The sequence below is a fragment of the Acyrthosiphon pisum genome, chromosome A2 (genome assembly GCF_005508785.2).
Source record: "Acyrthosiphon pisum isolate AL4f chromosome A2, pea_aphid_22Mar2018_4r6ur, whole genome shotgun sequence".
NCBI lineage: Eukaryota > Metazoa > Arthropoda > Insecta > Hemiptera > Aphididae > Acyrthosiphon > Acyrthosiphon pisum.
In genome coordinates this window covers 80,537,963-80,556,759 of record NC_042495.1, presented here as the reverse complement: position 1 = coordinate 80,556,759, position 18,797 = coordinate 80,537,963, and the positions used below count along the sequence as shown (strand labels likewise).

Below are 18,797 nucleotides of genomic sequence, written 5' to 3'. Positions count from 1 at the left end.
ATCCCAGATATAAAATTTAGAACTATAGACTCGTAAAAAAACGCCGAACGTATATAACGTAATCTGAATCGACAATTAATATATATTATGATGATTACGATAAGCCGTCAGAGTTTTCGTGTCATAACATTATCGCGTAATCTTTACCGTAGGTATCTAGTGAAAATTAATTTTACAAATTAATAGAAGTGTTTTAAGCATTTATTATTTAATGAACAAAACTATAGATTTTTGTAGCAAATTATATGTATTTTTATATCTTTGGCGTTATTATGTCATATAATATGGCCAATGTAATGTAGGTCCAACTATATTGGTATATTATATAATATTATGCATAAAATGTGTTGCATTTTTACACGCGCCGCGTATAAAATATAATATTATAATAATCGCATTTGACTGCATATGGGATTTCCAGTTTCCACCGATCGTGAAGAAAAAATAATCCGTGTCCGGGGTCAAACGCGGCATCCGCGGGACCTTGACCGCTGGACCCCGGGCTCATACGTAATACGGTTTTTATCGTATGATTTTTTTTTCGTTTCGCTCGTACCTACCACCGCCGCCGCCGCCGCCGCCGCCGTCGTCATCTTCGTTTTGGCCGCGGCGGCGGCGTTAAAGTCTCCCGGTGCAGACCGGTCCGGCTTTCGCTATATATAAGACCGAAACACCAACGGTTCGTACTCTTTACGCCGGAACAAACCAGTCCGCAAACAACGCACCCGCGATTGTTATCGCACATACCCACACACACACTGAGGTACACGTTCACTCTCGTCTGCCGCGACGTCTCGCACATAACATTTACAATAAAAATATACACATTCACGCACGCGAACGCAACATAGCTCCGGTCGTTCGGGTTCCAGCAGGATAACCCATACGAGTATCCGGACGCGATGCGCCTGCAACGGAACGGCAAGATGATTCCGAGACCGCGTACAAACGTGAGTACCTATGTAATATACTATTATTGTCGAGTAATAAATGTTATATCGTGTACCTGATTGGAAGATTTATCGTTCACAAATTTTGAAAAAATCACATAGGGCATCCAGAAAAGAGGGGTTTTTTTTTAACGGATCACAGCTATATTGTTAGAACAATAAATAGATTTCTTTTTCGTTTTAAATGGTCGATGAGATTTTGACGTTACAAACCGATTCATTGTTAGAAACGAATTCATATTTTTCATAATTTAACGATTTATAGTTTGTTATGGTATTTTTTACCTTTATTGGTTTTCGTCGTTATATACTCGATTTTACTAATAAATATATAAGTTATTAAAATATGAGATTATAAAATATATCAACTAGGTACCTATGGTACCTAGGTGGTATACTTAATAATATTATTATGTACCTAGTTATTTAGCTGTCTTAATTTTACAAATAATTATAATCAGTTTTAAACTTGTTGTTAAATAAAATTATATATATACTATAAGTTTTTAAGTTCACTTGAATATTATATTTTATAATTTAGGTACATTCATATATCAGGTACCTATCAATATAATATATTATATTATTTAACTAAAAAATTATTTTTTTTTAAATTACCTATATAAAATACCAAAACCTTATTAATTAATATTTTACAATCGTTAAATTAAAAACCATTAATCTTAATTTATTTAGGAGTATCTGTTTATAACAGATCTAAAAGTGCCTACCTAAAATATTGATTTAATTAGGTATATATAATAGTATAAAATAAAAAAGATAATCTTCGATATAACTATTAAATTATATTTGTAAAATTAAAATCCATATTATATTTAACATAATACGGCAGTTTTATACAGTTTTAATTTTATGAAGATTATCATCTATTGATATCTGTATATCAACCTGTTAAAATGTTTGAACCAACTTCTATTTTAAAACGTTATAAAGTTTAAAGCTTACACATAGAATAATATTCTATAATAAAAAAGACCTTGTTTAATAATTTACTTAACTATAGTTGAATATTCGTGGAAGGTTTTAATTCGATTTTCGACTCCACTTCACCAAACTTAAAGTAATAAATATAAACTTATAAATTATAGCTAATCAAATTATTTCGTTGGCATATTGCTCACTAAATTTCAAACATTAAAAAAAAAAAATCACAACATTGGTAACGTATTTTTAAACATCAATGTTTGGTTATTTTGTATACTGTCAGTTAATATAGATCAGCGCAAGTGTACAATTATAATTGTTAAAAAATGGAACAAAACAAAATAGTAGATAATTTACATGTATTATCTTATAAATATTTTTGATTGATGTGTGACTAATGCCAGCGGTTTATAAAACATATATGGTTACATAATTTAGGTATTTTAGAACTTACACAAATAGACTATAGACAATAGCTTAGATAAAGTTGTTGTTCAGTTTAGTCATGTAATTTAAGATAGGTATTTCTGACATATGTAAATTGATAACTATAATATTATTATGGTCAAATAAACCCGTGGCCAGTGCAAATAACAAAATAGTACTACGACCGCGTTTAACCATTTTCTTTCGTAAAAATATGCCGATAATTCGACATTTTTATATAATATTTTATACAGTGAGTAAAACCTAAAAGAAAGACGTGAAATTGTTTGAAAATAAAATGAATAAAGTTTCGTTGGTTTTAAACGTATTGTTTCGCACATAAGAAAATTTAGTTACACCAAGAAATAATGAAGGTATACATTTAATAATATTAAATTTGCATTTTTTTAATATTAATTTGAATAATGTTTTTTAAACATACCTTGTATCTTAAATTGTATTACCTATTCATGGTTTATTTGTTCGATTCATTTTTATTAAGCAATTAGTATAATATATTGTATTTTAATTGATTATACATTTAAACATGTATACGTTATTACACAATTGCGTAATTATTTTATTAATTTTTTATTATTTGTACTTACGTTATAATATAAACTATTCTTAAAATGTACAACACTTACATTAAATCTATGTATTAAAAAAAAAATTATGTACTTATTCGAGCACGAATTATTATTTACCTACCATCGGATATTGTCTGAAATCGTGTATAATCATCTTGCAGGTTCTATTAATCTTATATTATGCATTATGATTTTTCTTTTAAATGTTTAATTTATTAAAACATGGATTTAATTAAATGGAATAAAATTTTAAATATAGGTACTAAATGATTATTATAATTTATGTTAGTATAATATAGTAGGTACTAGTGTAGGGATTATAAATTATTAAGAATGAATATATTTTAATTTATGATATACCTATATATTATTACAGGTTTTAACATCCTAATCTATCGTTTATCTAAGTAAAAATTCTTCAATAGATAATGATGTAACAGGTAGTAACTATATTTATTAAAGAATATGTTTAAATTATACGCTAATGTATTCATATTACTTTTCACACAAAACCAAAGATTAATTTTTTTGTTTAAAAACTCGTTTATAAATGAACACGGGTACCTATCGGCTTATAAAGAATAATATTGTTTATTATCGACGTTTATAATGTATTCAGTAATGACATGATAGTAATAAATTATTGAGTCGTAATTGAAGATGCAAACGAATGTAACATTGATCTAGGTCGTAATCAAGGTGTGACATCTAGGTAACCTTCTTAAACTATCTTTCCTTATAATTTTGATAATGATATACATACATTGCACAATAGGTGTTTTTATTGTTTTAATATCCACTTCTCTAAATATGCCTTACAGTTACTCAAATGTGGTATTTATACGTTTTCGATGTTTTTATTGAACAAATGTCAAAATCATATAGGTAAATAATTGTTTCCAGGCTTCACCATACATCGTTAAACTAAGAATTCTTATTTTGCTGGTTACCTAATTTATAATTTCGTCTATTGTCATACACAATGCATATAATTTATTACATGAAATTGGCATACATTCAATCTATTAGTTAATAACAAGTATTAAAATTTAATTCATATAAACGACTGTATTAATATTCATTAAATTCATATGAAAATAAAAAATAATTTTTCTCAAACAGATTTTAAAACTTTTCATTTCTAACTCTATCTATAAAACGACTTACTCTATAAATTATTTAAAAACTGCAAACAAATTCCTAGTTTTTAAAACTACGGGTTATAATAATTTAAAACTACGAAATCATAATGGCATTTTTTCTTAACTGGTTTGGTCACTATTTTCTTAATCATTAAATCATATATTATAATATAATGTTAAATAATAATGGATTGTATCAAAAACTTCGGAAATATAAACATTATTTATGCATCTGAAATTGTTTGTATTCCGATAAATTGAAAATTCCATTACATAATATTACTATGTCCTTAAAAAATTATAAGATCAAAATACTTTAACTGATTATAAAAAGTCAATATTTTGTTGAATAAAATATTCAGGAATTTATTTTTAAAAGTTTTAAATATGAAATTCATATACCTACTATGTCTAATAAAAATTAAATCAATTAGTTTTAAACATAATGTATTATCTTATTTATGTAATATACTGTAAAATAATGTTACCGTTAAAAAATGTACGAAGTTAATTTTAATTAAAAATGAATTACATACATTAATAAAATAAATCATAAATCAAAATATATAGTATAATATTATTGTTTGGTGTTCAGTATTTATATATTATTACCATTTTATTTATTCAATTTGAACTCACCTCTTGTTTTGTACTAAATACAATTTTTTTTCGAAATTCGTTTTTGTTAATTTTCACTGAAGCATAATTAATAAGCATTCATTAAACTGATTGACTGTATTGAAACCTGATTACAATTATTCAATATCTATAATAATTTCCATCTATATAAAACCATTTTTTTCCTTTCAAAGTTAAATTTTGTGACCAGTTTTTAAGTTATGTTTATTCAGTATGATAAGGACTTTGTAGAGTAGGTATATCAATACGATTAATTGTCACGTAGATACCTTACAGCTAAATGTTGCTTAACACCGTTATTTTTAGACTACATACAGAGTAACCTCGGGTCACGGGTTATTCGTGTATAACATATTTTTTATAATGATAATTTGTTGAATTGTTCGTTCGTGTATTATATTGGATTTGGATATACCTATACAGTATACAACCGACATGCTAATAATGACAAAGTTTATTAATCGTGAATCAGATAAATCTTGCACAGTAGATTAATATGTCTACCATTCGTACGTGTAGGTTAGGTATAAATGTATAATAATAATATTTGACATTGTAGCATAACACACATTCAAGATTAATACATTAAGCTACGACAACGTAATTTATTTTTATATGATATATGTATGGCTAGAATCAATACCTATATGGCGTGCAGTGTTCTCTCCAAGTGCAAAACTAATACGTTTCAATAAATATTTTTGAGTATTCTACTATTCTCCATTATAGAGTTTAAATCCGAAACATTACGATCGCGTTGTGACGTTTTGGTTTACGTCTTGATGTCTTTAGTTTAATCAATTTTTACCGAACAAAATATAAAATATAATATGTCAATACGCTTTTAACACGTTTCGTTCTAATAATAATTTACGTAAAAGCGCGTTCTGTAATATTTTGAGCGTAGCGTCTCTCCGGGATCGGAAATAAATAAATTACAACGGTCAAAACCAATTTATTGAAAACGTCGTTATTCATCTCCCCGTAGGATGCATAGTAAACAAATCTGTTTATTATTTACTGATTATTTTAAAGACCGTTGCTGGGCTGAATAGTTGCATTACGTTAGTATATATAGACACTAGACGCGGTGCGTAGGCCAGTCGTGTTTATAAACGTATACCGCATAAAATGCCAATCGATAACGCACTGTTGGGCCTTCGGCGGCTCTTTAGTCTTTATAATATAGCCCCGACATTGTTAGTGGTTACAAACAGTTTACCTACACCATCAAATATTGATTCAGCCCGATAATGATATGTTTGTGCGAACAACGTTTTATTATATTATAATATGTGTGAACAGTGCAAAAACGGAAACTCAATATATAATGAGTAATAATCACCGTCGTGCATCTGCAGGCGTTTGCTTAAAGCACGCGGACCTTCCGTCCGTGCGCTCATTAAATTAAAAACGCTATACCTACCTATCTGAAATATAGAATGGTTGACTAATGAGACTCGTAACGTCGCTCGTGGGAAGTCCGACAAGCGTATAAGGGATGAGAGGCGTATAGATAGATGTTTTGAAAATCGTAATTTTTAACGCAAGCCTGCCATTTTATGGAATTAACGTGCTATTGATTATCGTGTGTAGGAGGTTGCAAATATTCCAGTCTTCCCGTCCTTCGCGCGAGCGATTTTCAATATTTTCGATTAGCGGGACGACGTTGATTTTCATGACGTGTTGGACGTTGGTTATTCATTTTACAAGGAAATTATTATTTAATTGTGTATGCTTTATAAATTATATGAGTTATAAACCTCTCACAAATAATAGTCCTGCAAGTTACCACAAAGATCGTGTTTAAATTTTACCAAAAGTTAAAAATCACTCTTCATAGTGTTGTAGATGTTCCGTGAGGATTATAGACTTATTTTTTTTCGATTTCTAAACCAAAACGCGGTATAGTTTATTTGAATTTCGTATGAATATTTTAAAAATTGATTGTTACGAATATTAAATAAAACAAAATATCCATACAACATTATATATTTTATGTAGGTATACTATAGGTACCTATATATTATATTATATTATATTATAATACGTACTGACGACAAAATGTGTGACGTTGGATTTTTCATCGGGGATACTTAAAAATGAATAAATACACATTTGTACAAACACAAGGTCAGGTTTGAAAGAAATAAAGTTTAATAAAGCTTCTCTTCCATTGATAAAGGTCGTAATAGTAAACTGTTAAAAAAATTAAAATCTAAGCCATAAAAAATACAACTTTTGCGAATTAACAAAAACTATGGGGATTTGTATCATCATTCATAATTCATGATGTATAATATGAATTATTATAAAATTATATTATTGTATAATTATAGAATGATAAAATATTTATTGAGTTTTTAAAAATGAAAAATTTGCCTCATATGTAGGTATCTACCTACGTTTTTAATTAAAAGTTATTTTGTAATTTAAACTTTGTGTTACCTATGCACGGTACGGTCGATTTATTACACTGAATTCTTTCTAATAATTTTAATTTTGATTCTTTTATAGAATGTATTGACATATTTTAAAGTTAATATATTTTATTGGTATTGAACTTGAAAATAGGGTAAATATAGTGATGCATTATAGTATGTGTTTCGCATTTAACCTAAATGAAAAGAGAAAATCATTAGCTCATTAGCTCTCCTATAATTGATGCGAAATGTTTTAACTTAAACATTAAAACGTTTATTAGAATGATGATGCTATAATATGATTATATTGTACATCAGCTATCATTAACATCATCTCCGCGCGTGTACGTTATTTAAACCAAGTTGTTATTATATAAAAATTACTATTAATATTTGTCGTGACCAAATTGGTATGTACCTAGTTTAAATCGAGTAGGGTAAATTATTATAATATATAATTTTAGCGTATAATAGATTGGTATTAAGTTTTAATTTAAACCCTATCGAACCTTTCGGTCAAGGGTATATAAGGAGAAACGGGATACACTATCTCTGGCCTAAAAAAGTATGCGTGTTTTATTTGCCATTCAAACACAAGTAACAAATAAGTATTTCACATTTACGGGGCAACTCGCTGACACACCCCGACTGGTTGGGATGAATCATTTTTAAAAATTTTTTTACCGATACGTTCACCAGTATCCGGTATGGCTATATTATGTAACATTAATTTATCAACCAGCTGAAAAAATGTGCCAGACGGATGACAGCTTTAATAAGAATCCGACTTTTGTTAAAATTACGATTCGGCCGTCTGGAAACACAAATTACAGATTGCATAATGGAATAACTTAAAATCATTTGTTGGTGAAAATAACACGCTTTATATTCCTAGTTATACCGTATTAATCGATTGAAGAAGTTGCACTGATTGTATATCTATACAGATTTCCAAAAAAATAAATGTTCAAAACTGATGAGATTTCATTGCCATTCCGGCTTTCGGGAAACGTTTGTTATGAAATCGGATAGATTTAATGTTGATAAATTGATGTTCCGTTCCGTTCTTTAAAAAAAAATGTATATATAATATATATATATATATATTATACGAAGCTGGTTTAGACGCGAGCGGTCATTTCCTGATAGAAGTGTACGATTTATAACAATATATAATGGTTTCCAAGTTTTGTCAAAGTATTTTTAAGAAAATCAATATCGTAGACGACGACGACGACGACGACGAAACTAATGGCTTCTCCAATATCCACTTTAATCTAATGTATATAATACCATACCTACCTGGAAATCTGCTCCTAAGTATCGTTATTTTTTTTTTCCATGCTGGTTAAACGTGATTCTCAAAACGACCTATCATCGTGTCACACGTGTCGCGTGATTTTGACCGTATAATATGTGTGCACTTTGAAAAATACCAGTCTTATAATAATTTATAATACTTGGCAACCGTTCAAGAGAGATGCGTGGGATAGGGTGTACACGTCTGCTGTCCGGGTGATTTTTATGTGTGTGTTTCCTTCGACGTCGGACAATCGTTAAGAACGTCTGTTATTTTGCTTATACGCGTCTCGGCGGGCTTTAGCCTGGAAACAATGCGTTTTCGATTTTATTTCCCTTCGGCACGGAGCGGATTGCAACACATTCCACATGGCTGTGCGTCAATATGGAAAGTATAAGTAGCCAATGTGACGCATAAACCTCACAGATACGGCGGGTGGTCTTTCTATTGTTTTTTTCGGTCACTGTGTCGTTTCATAACACCGTACGAGTGTATTATAATATTATTATTAGCAATGCTAATGTTATAATATGTTTAAGTGCCTTGGGTTTGTTTCTAAACAAATCATTAGGTACACGCCTATACTGCAGTGGGCGAAACGTAAACTGCAAGGAGTAGATAATATGCATTTATTTCGCGAAATAGATTTTTTTTTTTTTTATTACATATTATTATCTATTACTTCGGGGTGGTCGTTTAAATTTTTATACTTACTATAAAACCACTGGTTTTTCTGAATCAGATTTTTAGCTATGACTGACGAATGTTTGACAACAATAGACGGGAGCCTGCTGCTGTGACTCTTTCAGTCTTCCAAAGCTGATTTTTATAGTTTGCTCGGTTTCGTATCGATTTTGTAGCTGATAAAAAAAAGAACAATACACAAGTAGCGAAGTAAAATGTATAAGCTATAAAACATCTGCTATTTATTAAATTAAATCTTTTGTATCTATATACATGCAAAATATAATAAGGTTTTTAAAGTTTTTAAAAAAGCTGGAAAAAGTAAACTTTCTTCTCTATGACGTCTACACTGCTTATGGAAAATAGTGTTTTATTAAATTTCTCGAATTATAAAATGAATAATCTCATTGATGTTTTTTTCCGAATTAAAACTTAACTGTTTATAGTGTTTTCCTTATTTTATAGTTTGTGATTAATCAATTCTTTAGACGACTATATTACATTTTAGATTCTGAGCGGATCGATAAATGTATCGTCCTCTAAATTATTTTTGTTTTTTTTATATCCAGGCATTTTTTTATTAGAAAAAAATTTTCAAATCATCAACTTCTAGAAGAAATGTCTCAGTACTTTTTTAAAAAATAATCTAAAAAAAAAAAATCAAAATTTAATTTAACGATTTATCAAGTTCCCGTTTACTGAATGTACTCAAATATAAAGGATAGGTACTTTCCTAATTCCTATATCATTCCAATAAATATATTATAATAATACGTATTTGAAAGTAAAAAACAATAATTTAAGCAGTAGATAATACACGCTTTTATTTGTACTTGGTAAATAGTAATGTATTATAGTTTCTATTGGTTTAGTATATTTTTTTCAAGTCGTTCTCATATTATGATTGATGACCGATAATATTTCAAACCGTTACAACAATATGCTCGTTATGAGCGGCAGTACGAACGTTACTCGAACCATGTTTCTCGGTAGCGCACGCGGGGCCGTATAAACACGTCTCTCGGGTTGTCACAGCGCTATTATAATATATTAATATGCGACAACTACAATAATTATCATTAATTCCGATGTCTCCAAAGCCGGTCGAAGCGCCTCCATGGCGAATTCAATTCGTCAGAAATATTCCGCAGCACCCACTCGTCGCAGGCACACACACACACACACACACGGACTTATGCCATATTATGCACTACACGAAAACAGCTCCTACTCCATCGTCGACCGGCCGACAAGGTTAGGACGTATATTGCCGTGTGGATGCTGCCATCGTCGTCGTCGTATAATAATAATAATATACGAGTGTGAGTTGTATACAACACGATCTATAAGTGGCCTATGTTTACGGACGTACAACATGTAATATTTCCATTTGCGTACTCATAATGATGATGAATAGTCAATGCGAGATGATATTATTGTTATATATGAGCGTGACGGACGATACAGTTTTGGTCGTAGGTACATTGAACGAACGGAGACGGTCCTCCCTTATGATTGGGATTTACCATTATTTTCCATACAACAGCTATACGCTAACCCCCCACGCAGGATATTACAACGACAATCGTGACTTGTGTTGCACAACACCATGGCATTTGTTGTTTGTTTCTTTATTTAACATTTTCGTTTTTCCCATTTAGATCATTGTCACTGCGGATGTGTGGGAATTGTTAGCAGGCGATTTTAATTTCACGGTCGGACATCGTTTCGTGTCGATATATATGATGTTATATAGTAACCATATATGCACGTATATATTAATGGGAAAAAAATGCACTATGGTAGTAGGTATGGTTAAATAACGAAAACGTAATTTGAAACACTTCAATTTCATAATAATATTATCAAAACGATAACAACTCAAGTGTGTAAAATCGATCTACGCATCTTTGTTACCAGATTTTTTTTATCTGTAGCACTTCCTACATTTACATTTTTTTAGTAATCTATAAAGTGTAATAAAGTAACTTTTAACTGCAGTTTGGCTGACTTATCTGTATCAATATTATTGTCTTTAGAAAATAGACACAGGTGACATGTGATACAGGTAACAGGTCAAACTTATCGGTTATACAATATTCGCAACTCGTAATTAACAGCCATTTACTATTGTTGTTATGATTATGACAGTCCGTGAGAGTGCGAATTCATGATACGGATATTTAAGCTTCACCTCTTCCCAAAAAATGACGTAATTTGAGTTTTGATGGATTTGCGATACCTTGAATTCTTAATTTATGTATCAAATGTACTGAAAACGTATACAAACCTTAAATTCAAGTTATAGTTTAATACATTTTACAATTTATTCATATCGGTTTATATATAAATAAAACTATAATATTAAAAAAAAAAAATACTTCTTTTTCCAACTATTATTTTTCATAGAATTAATTCATTATTTTAAATTTTATTGGTAAGTATATTAATTTAATTTGATTTAATTATTTTCCTTAATTGTCATATATTTTTTTTAAAACGAAATCATTAGAATAGTAGATAGTATGTATATATATATAAAAAAATGGTTGATCTGAGAATGAAATATTTTACACTGATGGTTTTACACTGATGTGTGTTTTTCATTTTATTTTATTTTTTGTCACTTCAACTTTAAAGTTCAAGGGTAGTAAGAATGTTTGAATTTTTAACTTTGAGTGTAGTTTCTGGTAGAAAATTTGATCTAGTTAGTTTTATGGGAGGAGGGAGTCAAAAGTAAAAATCCACGTACTTATCTTTACAAAATATCCTTAGAATATTATAGTGGAAGCCTGTCAGACACAGGCTCTACTCAGAATCGTTTTTCATATGCACAAAAACTTATCAATTTTGTCATTATAATATATATTCAAATTTAATACATTCATTATAGTGACCTACTTAATGATGATCTACATTCAGAATCTTATATTTATACAGCAGAGTGGCTTCACGATTTTTTTTAAAGTACCTAGTTACATTTTTAAATCAGAAATCAACTACTATTAAGCATAACTTTTTAAATATTAATTTTTGCACGTAGTTTATACCTAGTTTTATTTGAGAATGATTTTCCGTCATATATTTTAATTTAAAGGAACATCCCAAGATACTATATTTATAAGTTGTAACAGATGGTACTACAAAAAAAATTGGAAGCTTATATTTATATTTTTTACATTTACATTGTCTTGGTAAGAACATTTTATAAATTTACGTGCTTAGTTAGTAAACGCTGACAAATTAAAAAAACAACAAAAATACATTATGTACACGCGTGATGTGCTCAAATCGATTGCAGTATTGAAACAGTTTATAATATCATGGTAATAATCCGTTTAAATAAATAAATAGTTAAAAGATTATGTGCAATTAAGCAATATTAACTTTCCAAATAGTCTTGATCGTGTCCATCCAGCGTGATGAACTCTCAATTTATCATTTAAATCGATACTAAGAATGTCGGAATCATCCTCTTGACGATTTCGTAAATTGTATTTAAAATAAAATGGCAAATCATTGTCAAAACATTCATATACTTTCAGAAATCAAATATCGAATAATAATATTATAAATTAAAATGAATAATTTTTATATATAATACTATCAGGTATATCTAACTGTTTCATAATGATAACGTTAAGAGAAGCTATAATATTTTGTAACGTATACCCAAATACCCAATACTGTTTGTCTAATTTATCTTATACGTCATGGTATTATGTATACGAGGAAACGAAAAACGTATTAAAATATTATTGCAAAGTATTGTAATACGTTTTAATAAAAAAATTGCGATCCTTAAATTTTTGCTTTTAAACTTTTTAAGCCTACTATTTATATATTTTTTAGAGGACTATTTAGCAGTTGAAAAGTGTAGGTACGTGTATTTGAAACAAATAATGTGTTCAAAAGTTTTGTGAACGGATCGGTGAAAAAAATTGTTTATAAAATATTATGTATATTAAACATTAATGTTTGCACATATAAGCTTTAAAGTGTCACGAAGGTATAGTTTGAGAAAAAATTCGAGGATCACAGGCTACATTGCAGCCTATTGTACCTAGTACCTACTTTTACTACGTGTAATGTGTATACTGTATATATATTATTATAATACCTAATAACATATTATATTTTAAATAATTCGCATTCGTTTCCGGAGTATATGCGAAATGACATTAAAAATGTGTCAAACTGCATATAGGTACCTAACCTATACGTATAGTGTGTGCTTACATTTCACGTGGACCACGACAGCGATTAATTATTATCATTGAGATGGAACGAAAACAAAAACGAAAAAGTAAAATAAAAAAATACTGGATGCTGCTCGTGTGTATAGTTGTGTCGTATTATATCTCCAGCACGTCTGCAGTTCTATTGTCGGAGTTCGCGCCTTCGTCCATTGTTGTATGTATTATTTCACATGTGTGGGCAAATATTATGTAATCCGTATGGGTACGCACTACACATTCACACACACAAATATATATATATATGCATTATAATATGTATACGGTACTGCGACGATGTTCCGGGGAATGGCGTCTTTTCGGTATAGGTATCGCCGGGAAGCAATGCGAACGTAAATACCGTAGGCCGAACTTGACATAAAGCTTCAAACCTACCCCGGGGCCGGTGAAAGTAATTTATTGATGTTTGCTATTTTCGTAGACATCAATCATTTTACTTCGATATTTAACAATATTTGTCTCATTAAAACGAACGGCGCGTATATTGTATGGGTACCTAGACTGCAGTAGGTATTATTATTATGATTGTGTTCGGAATCATTTCGACCGCAAAGACCTGAAAGCGATATATTATTATAATAGTCACCGCACCCACACTTTCTGTTTGGGTAGGTACGCGTTTTACACCTACGGAACGCCGAAATACATAATTTTATTATATATTACGGTTAACAACTGTTCAGCGACAACAATAATAATTCGAAACGATAACCATATATACCTACTATGGATTTTACATAATATTATGTATAATAAAAATGTACATTAAAATATATTATATTGTATGGTTAAAATGTGTACGGCGCACGCGGTGTTTGCAGAGACGTATTCCGCAGCAGCTATTATACCGCCATTGTGTGAGTTATATGTTTCAACAAACGCGTGTCGTGGCCTTATGCGAATGTCATTTGACTCGTATTCCGTGATGTGGCGTGTCTGTTCGAATACGCGAGGATCGAAGATGCTTTTTTATTCGCCGGAATGAAAAAACACCGAAGCACAATATGAGCGTAAAAACACTCTGAGAACGTTGTTGAAACACGCGTCTTGCGAAAACGTTTATTTACTTACAAAAACTCGATATGATATTTCCATAATATATTACCGACCGAGCGGGCACATCAATGCGTTTCCAATACTTATATAAATAATTCGACGTACCTATATGATAATATTATGAAGTTTGTTGTTTACGCGCAGATCACGAGGCACTTATAATCCTCGTTGAATGTTCTGCGGTATTTTGTCGGTTTATGGACCGCTTTCCACGCGTGGGCATTTTCCTGCACGCTATATAGGTAGGTACCAAGCTCGCCCGGGATTCGATTGTTATTCCGTTTATTATTATTATTATAACATTTTTTTTTATCCGTTCGACATGTATGCGCGCGCAAGAGGAATGTCGAATAACGAAACTTTCACTCATACACATAATAATTTTATCAGACAATAAGATGCACACACGGACGTGTGCGCTCATCGCCGCGGCGGCCGCCGACCTTCGAGCGCGTGTGTGTACGAATATTATTATTATTTACATCGGTCTTGAGGGCGCAGATACTCCCAGAAATAAAACGCAGGCTCCGGGCCGAGTAGACCTAGAAAAAAAAATATAAATATGATAATAATAATATAATATATTATAATATGAGCGAACGCGAACGTTATTATTATTATTATTATTATTATTATTATTATTATTTAACATCGTCGCCGCCGCCGCGTCGTCGGTGTCGTCGTCGAAAGTGTTTACCCACGCGCGGTCACCCGGACCCGTATACCGGTCTTCGTAGGTATAATATTATTATATTATAAATTGCATTAAAGGTACGCGAGAAGGTTTTGGGCGGTCGCGTTGAACTTTCAACCGTTTAGGTCATACACATGTGCGCAAAAGTGAATGCGTGGAATTCCGACGGCACACACACACACACACACACACACACAAACGTGTGGCATATTATTATGATTTATAATAATATTACTTATATCACTTATTGGAATCGCGTGGCCCGGAGACGGTAAATCACCGTCGGCAATTTGTTACCGCGTAACGCGATACAAACACAACACTGTAATCGCAGTAATATTAATAATATTATAATATGGTCAGACCCGTCTCCGACGCAAGGCGGTATATATTATACTAACAATAATAGTAATAATAATAATATAATATGTAAAGGACTGATGGATAAGGACGTTCACGTAACCAGGTATACACAGACACACGGTAGATGATGCGAAGACGACGACGGCGACGGCGGCGGCGGCGATGATGATGATACCGGACGGCCTTCACCTTAAAAGCGACGGCGCCTGTGTACCATTTATACACGCCGCCGCAGTTAAAACGCGTATAATTTTAAATGATAATAATAATGATATAATGCGATCGTGTCGATTGTAATAATAATAAATAATAATAATAATAAACGGAGGCAATCCAATCGAAGGACTGCGCGGCTGCAGTGCGCGGTTAGTTTTCTTCATTTTGCGTTTCGTATATTACGCAGACGTTACAACGCCGCGCCGTTTATTATAATATAAGTACTATATATTTAACACGAATACCTGTAGCGTACTTGAACATGCATATTTTTATTATTATGTTGAATACTGAGAGTAGTAGGTAGTAGGTACCTAATTGTATCGGTCGGGCTGGCTGGCTTGTCCGTCAGTCACGCGTCAGGCTAGGTATAGTACTTGGCAGCTGTTATACCGCGGTATAGGAACTCGATTGATACTATCGTAATCACGCGAAGACTTCAGCTGCTAATACACAAATTTTTGTGATTATAGTTAATATTATTTGACATAATATCATGTAGCAGTGCCTGCGTATCACTATATTTTAGCGTATGGTAGGCACTAGGCAGGCAATACTTCGAGATAAATAAGCATATAATAGATACAATGGATTGTTGCTAAACAATGGTCGCTTTTGGTCAAACACATGGTTCTGTAGAGAATGCTTGTACGTATCATCCTCTGGCATGCGTCCGATGCGAGTACAATAATATCACATAAATCCGTATTGTACCTGTTCTGCTGCTATAGTATCGGGGACCTTTGGGCGAGTTCATTAAAATCCTATTTAATCATAGTTCATAATTCAACAAATCGTACGTAGTCTTAACTCCAAAGCTTATTTACCTATCGTGCTATAATAATATAAGCGTGGCAATAATATAATAATATTACGCAAATTTATATTCGTCAATAACATAATATTATTATGCTATAACACTTATAATATTTCAATGGCATTAAAAAAAAAAAATTATCTCATACTGAACGTCGCGATGAATAATCTATTTTATTCAAGAGTTTACAGCGTGTGGTATAAGTTGTATAATACATATTTTGCATCAAAAATCGGAAATCCGGACATACTGAATATGCATTTCATTAAAACAATAACGGTACGCTTATCGTTTGGCATGTAAAATTGTTTCGAAATTGTTGATTCGAGTTAGGTTCTGAGTTTACGAAATTATACAAACGTATAGCCCCATAATGTTGCAGCAGAGTCCAATCTTTTTTGTTTATTTGTATTTAGTAGACTGAACACATTAGCACACAATATTTGAGTCAAAGTGTTTTCATGAATAGGAACTATATTTACTTTACTTGAATGATATGCGGCAATGCACAGTTTTTTTTTAGCCTTCGCACGTAAATAAAAAGCTCAACAAATCCGATATTTTTCCTAGAATCCGTAACGTTAAAAAAAATGCATCTACAATATCAACCGACAATAACCTCATAATATTATAATATTACGCTATAATTATTGTTTTATCATAGGTACGCACATATTTTGTAATTTATTCGGACATTAAATTCTACGCATTCGTACAAGTTTTAGTATAGGTGCTATATATGTACGTTTCCCGTTACTTATCTGCAGTCTGTGGACAATAGTCACGTGCGCGTTTGACACGTAGGTACGTCGGATTCAAACAAGTTCCGACATCTGACCGGACCCAACAAACTTACAAACTTATAATAGGTACGAATGCAATCTGGCCGATTTGGATTTTCAGCCCTGGAAAAATGTGTGTCTTGGACGTCACGCGTTAGAGGATTCGAGGATATACGACTATACGTAACTACTAGCTGGGCGACTGGCAAGGGTACACACCCCGAATCCCACCACAGCCACCGCAACCCTTGCCCAAGTGTTTTAGAATTTGGTGATTCCCACGGGTCCGGTATTATTATTACATAATATAATACATGGCGGTCGATTTATTTTGCGGAGCGGGTAGACAGTGACTGATATTCCAAGACCTCTATACCGTTTTGCTTAGACTGTGCATCCTATCCCATATACTTCATGGCATTTTGTTCGTATACCGGAGTACCTTGATATTAATATTATAATATTATTATAGTAGGTACCTACTTATTGTGCTGTTGTGCTGGCTGGCTCATCTTAACGATTAAACAACGATTCGTGTTCCCCGTACCACGAGGATAAAGTTTTAATGATGATTTTTTTCTCACTACCGTTTACCATGTATTACACATACTCGTATAATAGCGTATGACATTCAACATGTGAAAAATGATATCATCTCGTGATCATAATATTATCTTAAATGTATATAATACTGTGCTTTTTCTAATATTAATTATCAAAGGCAATCAGGTTTTTATTGACATTGAAATATAACTATTGTAAGTGTGTTAGTGTTTCCAAGGATTCGTTCAATACGGCACTTGTACCTAAATCATTCGATTGACACAGTAAATGTCAATAATGGTTTTCCGGGCCGAAGGATCCGACCTAACCGCAGTGCGTACACTTTTAAACCAAAAAATGGTCTAGGAAAATATTTGTAAAGTTCATTGTGCATGTGTTCATGTGAATAATCGTCTAGATACGTCCACGATTAGAAATATTAACTCGCTTTGGGCTACGAAACGTCAGAACTAATTAAACATGTAAAACAAATAGAATCGTTTTGCTTTCAAACTATACATTAGGTACCTACTATCTACTCGTCGATTGATACGGATATACATTCAATATCTATCACATAATACGTATTTATATATATATTTTTAATGTTACAACACATAATAATTATTAAATATTCTTATAAACGTATGAGGAACTTATGTAAATTGTGGGTATCGGCAATGAATTCACTCATGTTGTTATAAAGTTTAAACATAATATTATGGTTATTATTATTATTTTATCAATCACATACAAGAAGTGTTGTTGTTTACCTAATTACTTTTATCAACTATAATTACCTACGTCTAACATTAAAAACGACGATATTGATTAATTAATTTTGTTTATAAGAGCTAATGGCGCAAATTATATTTCGTATATTTTTAATTATATATTTTCAATGTTATGTAAATAAACCTTAGTTATTATCATGATACCCTATTTAATAATGACTGGTCAAAATAAAAAAT

The 18,797-nt window shown here is 31.3% G+C and overlaps 1 protein-coding gene across 18 annotated transcripts in view; it reads left to right on the top strand.

Moving 5' to 3' along the window:
- Nucleotides 1-670: 670 nt before the first annotated feature.
- Nucleotides 671-18,797, top strand: part of LOC100168379 (collagen alpha-1(III) chain) — a 43,064-nt gene continuing 24,937 nt past the window's right edge. For 15 of the 18 annotated variants that reach the window (XM_029490276.1, XM_001944877.5, XM_008185191.3 and 12 more), the window contains exon 1: nucleotides 671-950. In XM_029490276.1, the coding sequence (XP_029346136.1) occupies nucleotides 903-950 (48 nt within the window). In that variant the 5' untranslated portion in view covers nucleotides 671-902. The remainder of the gene's footprint in view (nucleotides 951-18,797) is intronic. The other 3 variants (XM_029490275.1, XM_016804631.2, XM_029490273.1) reach the window with 1 other exon arrangement.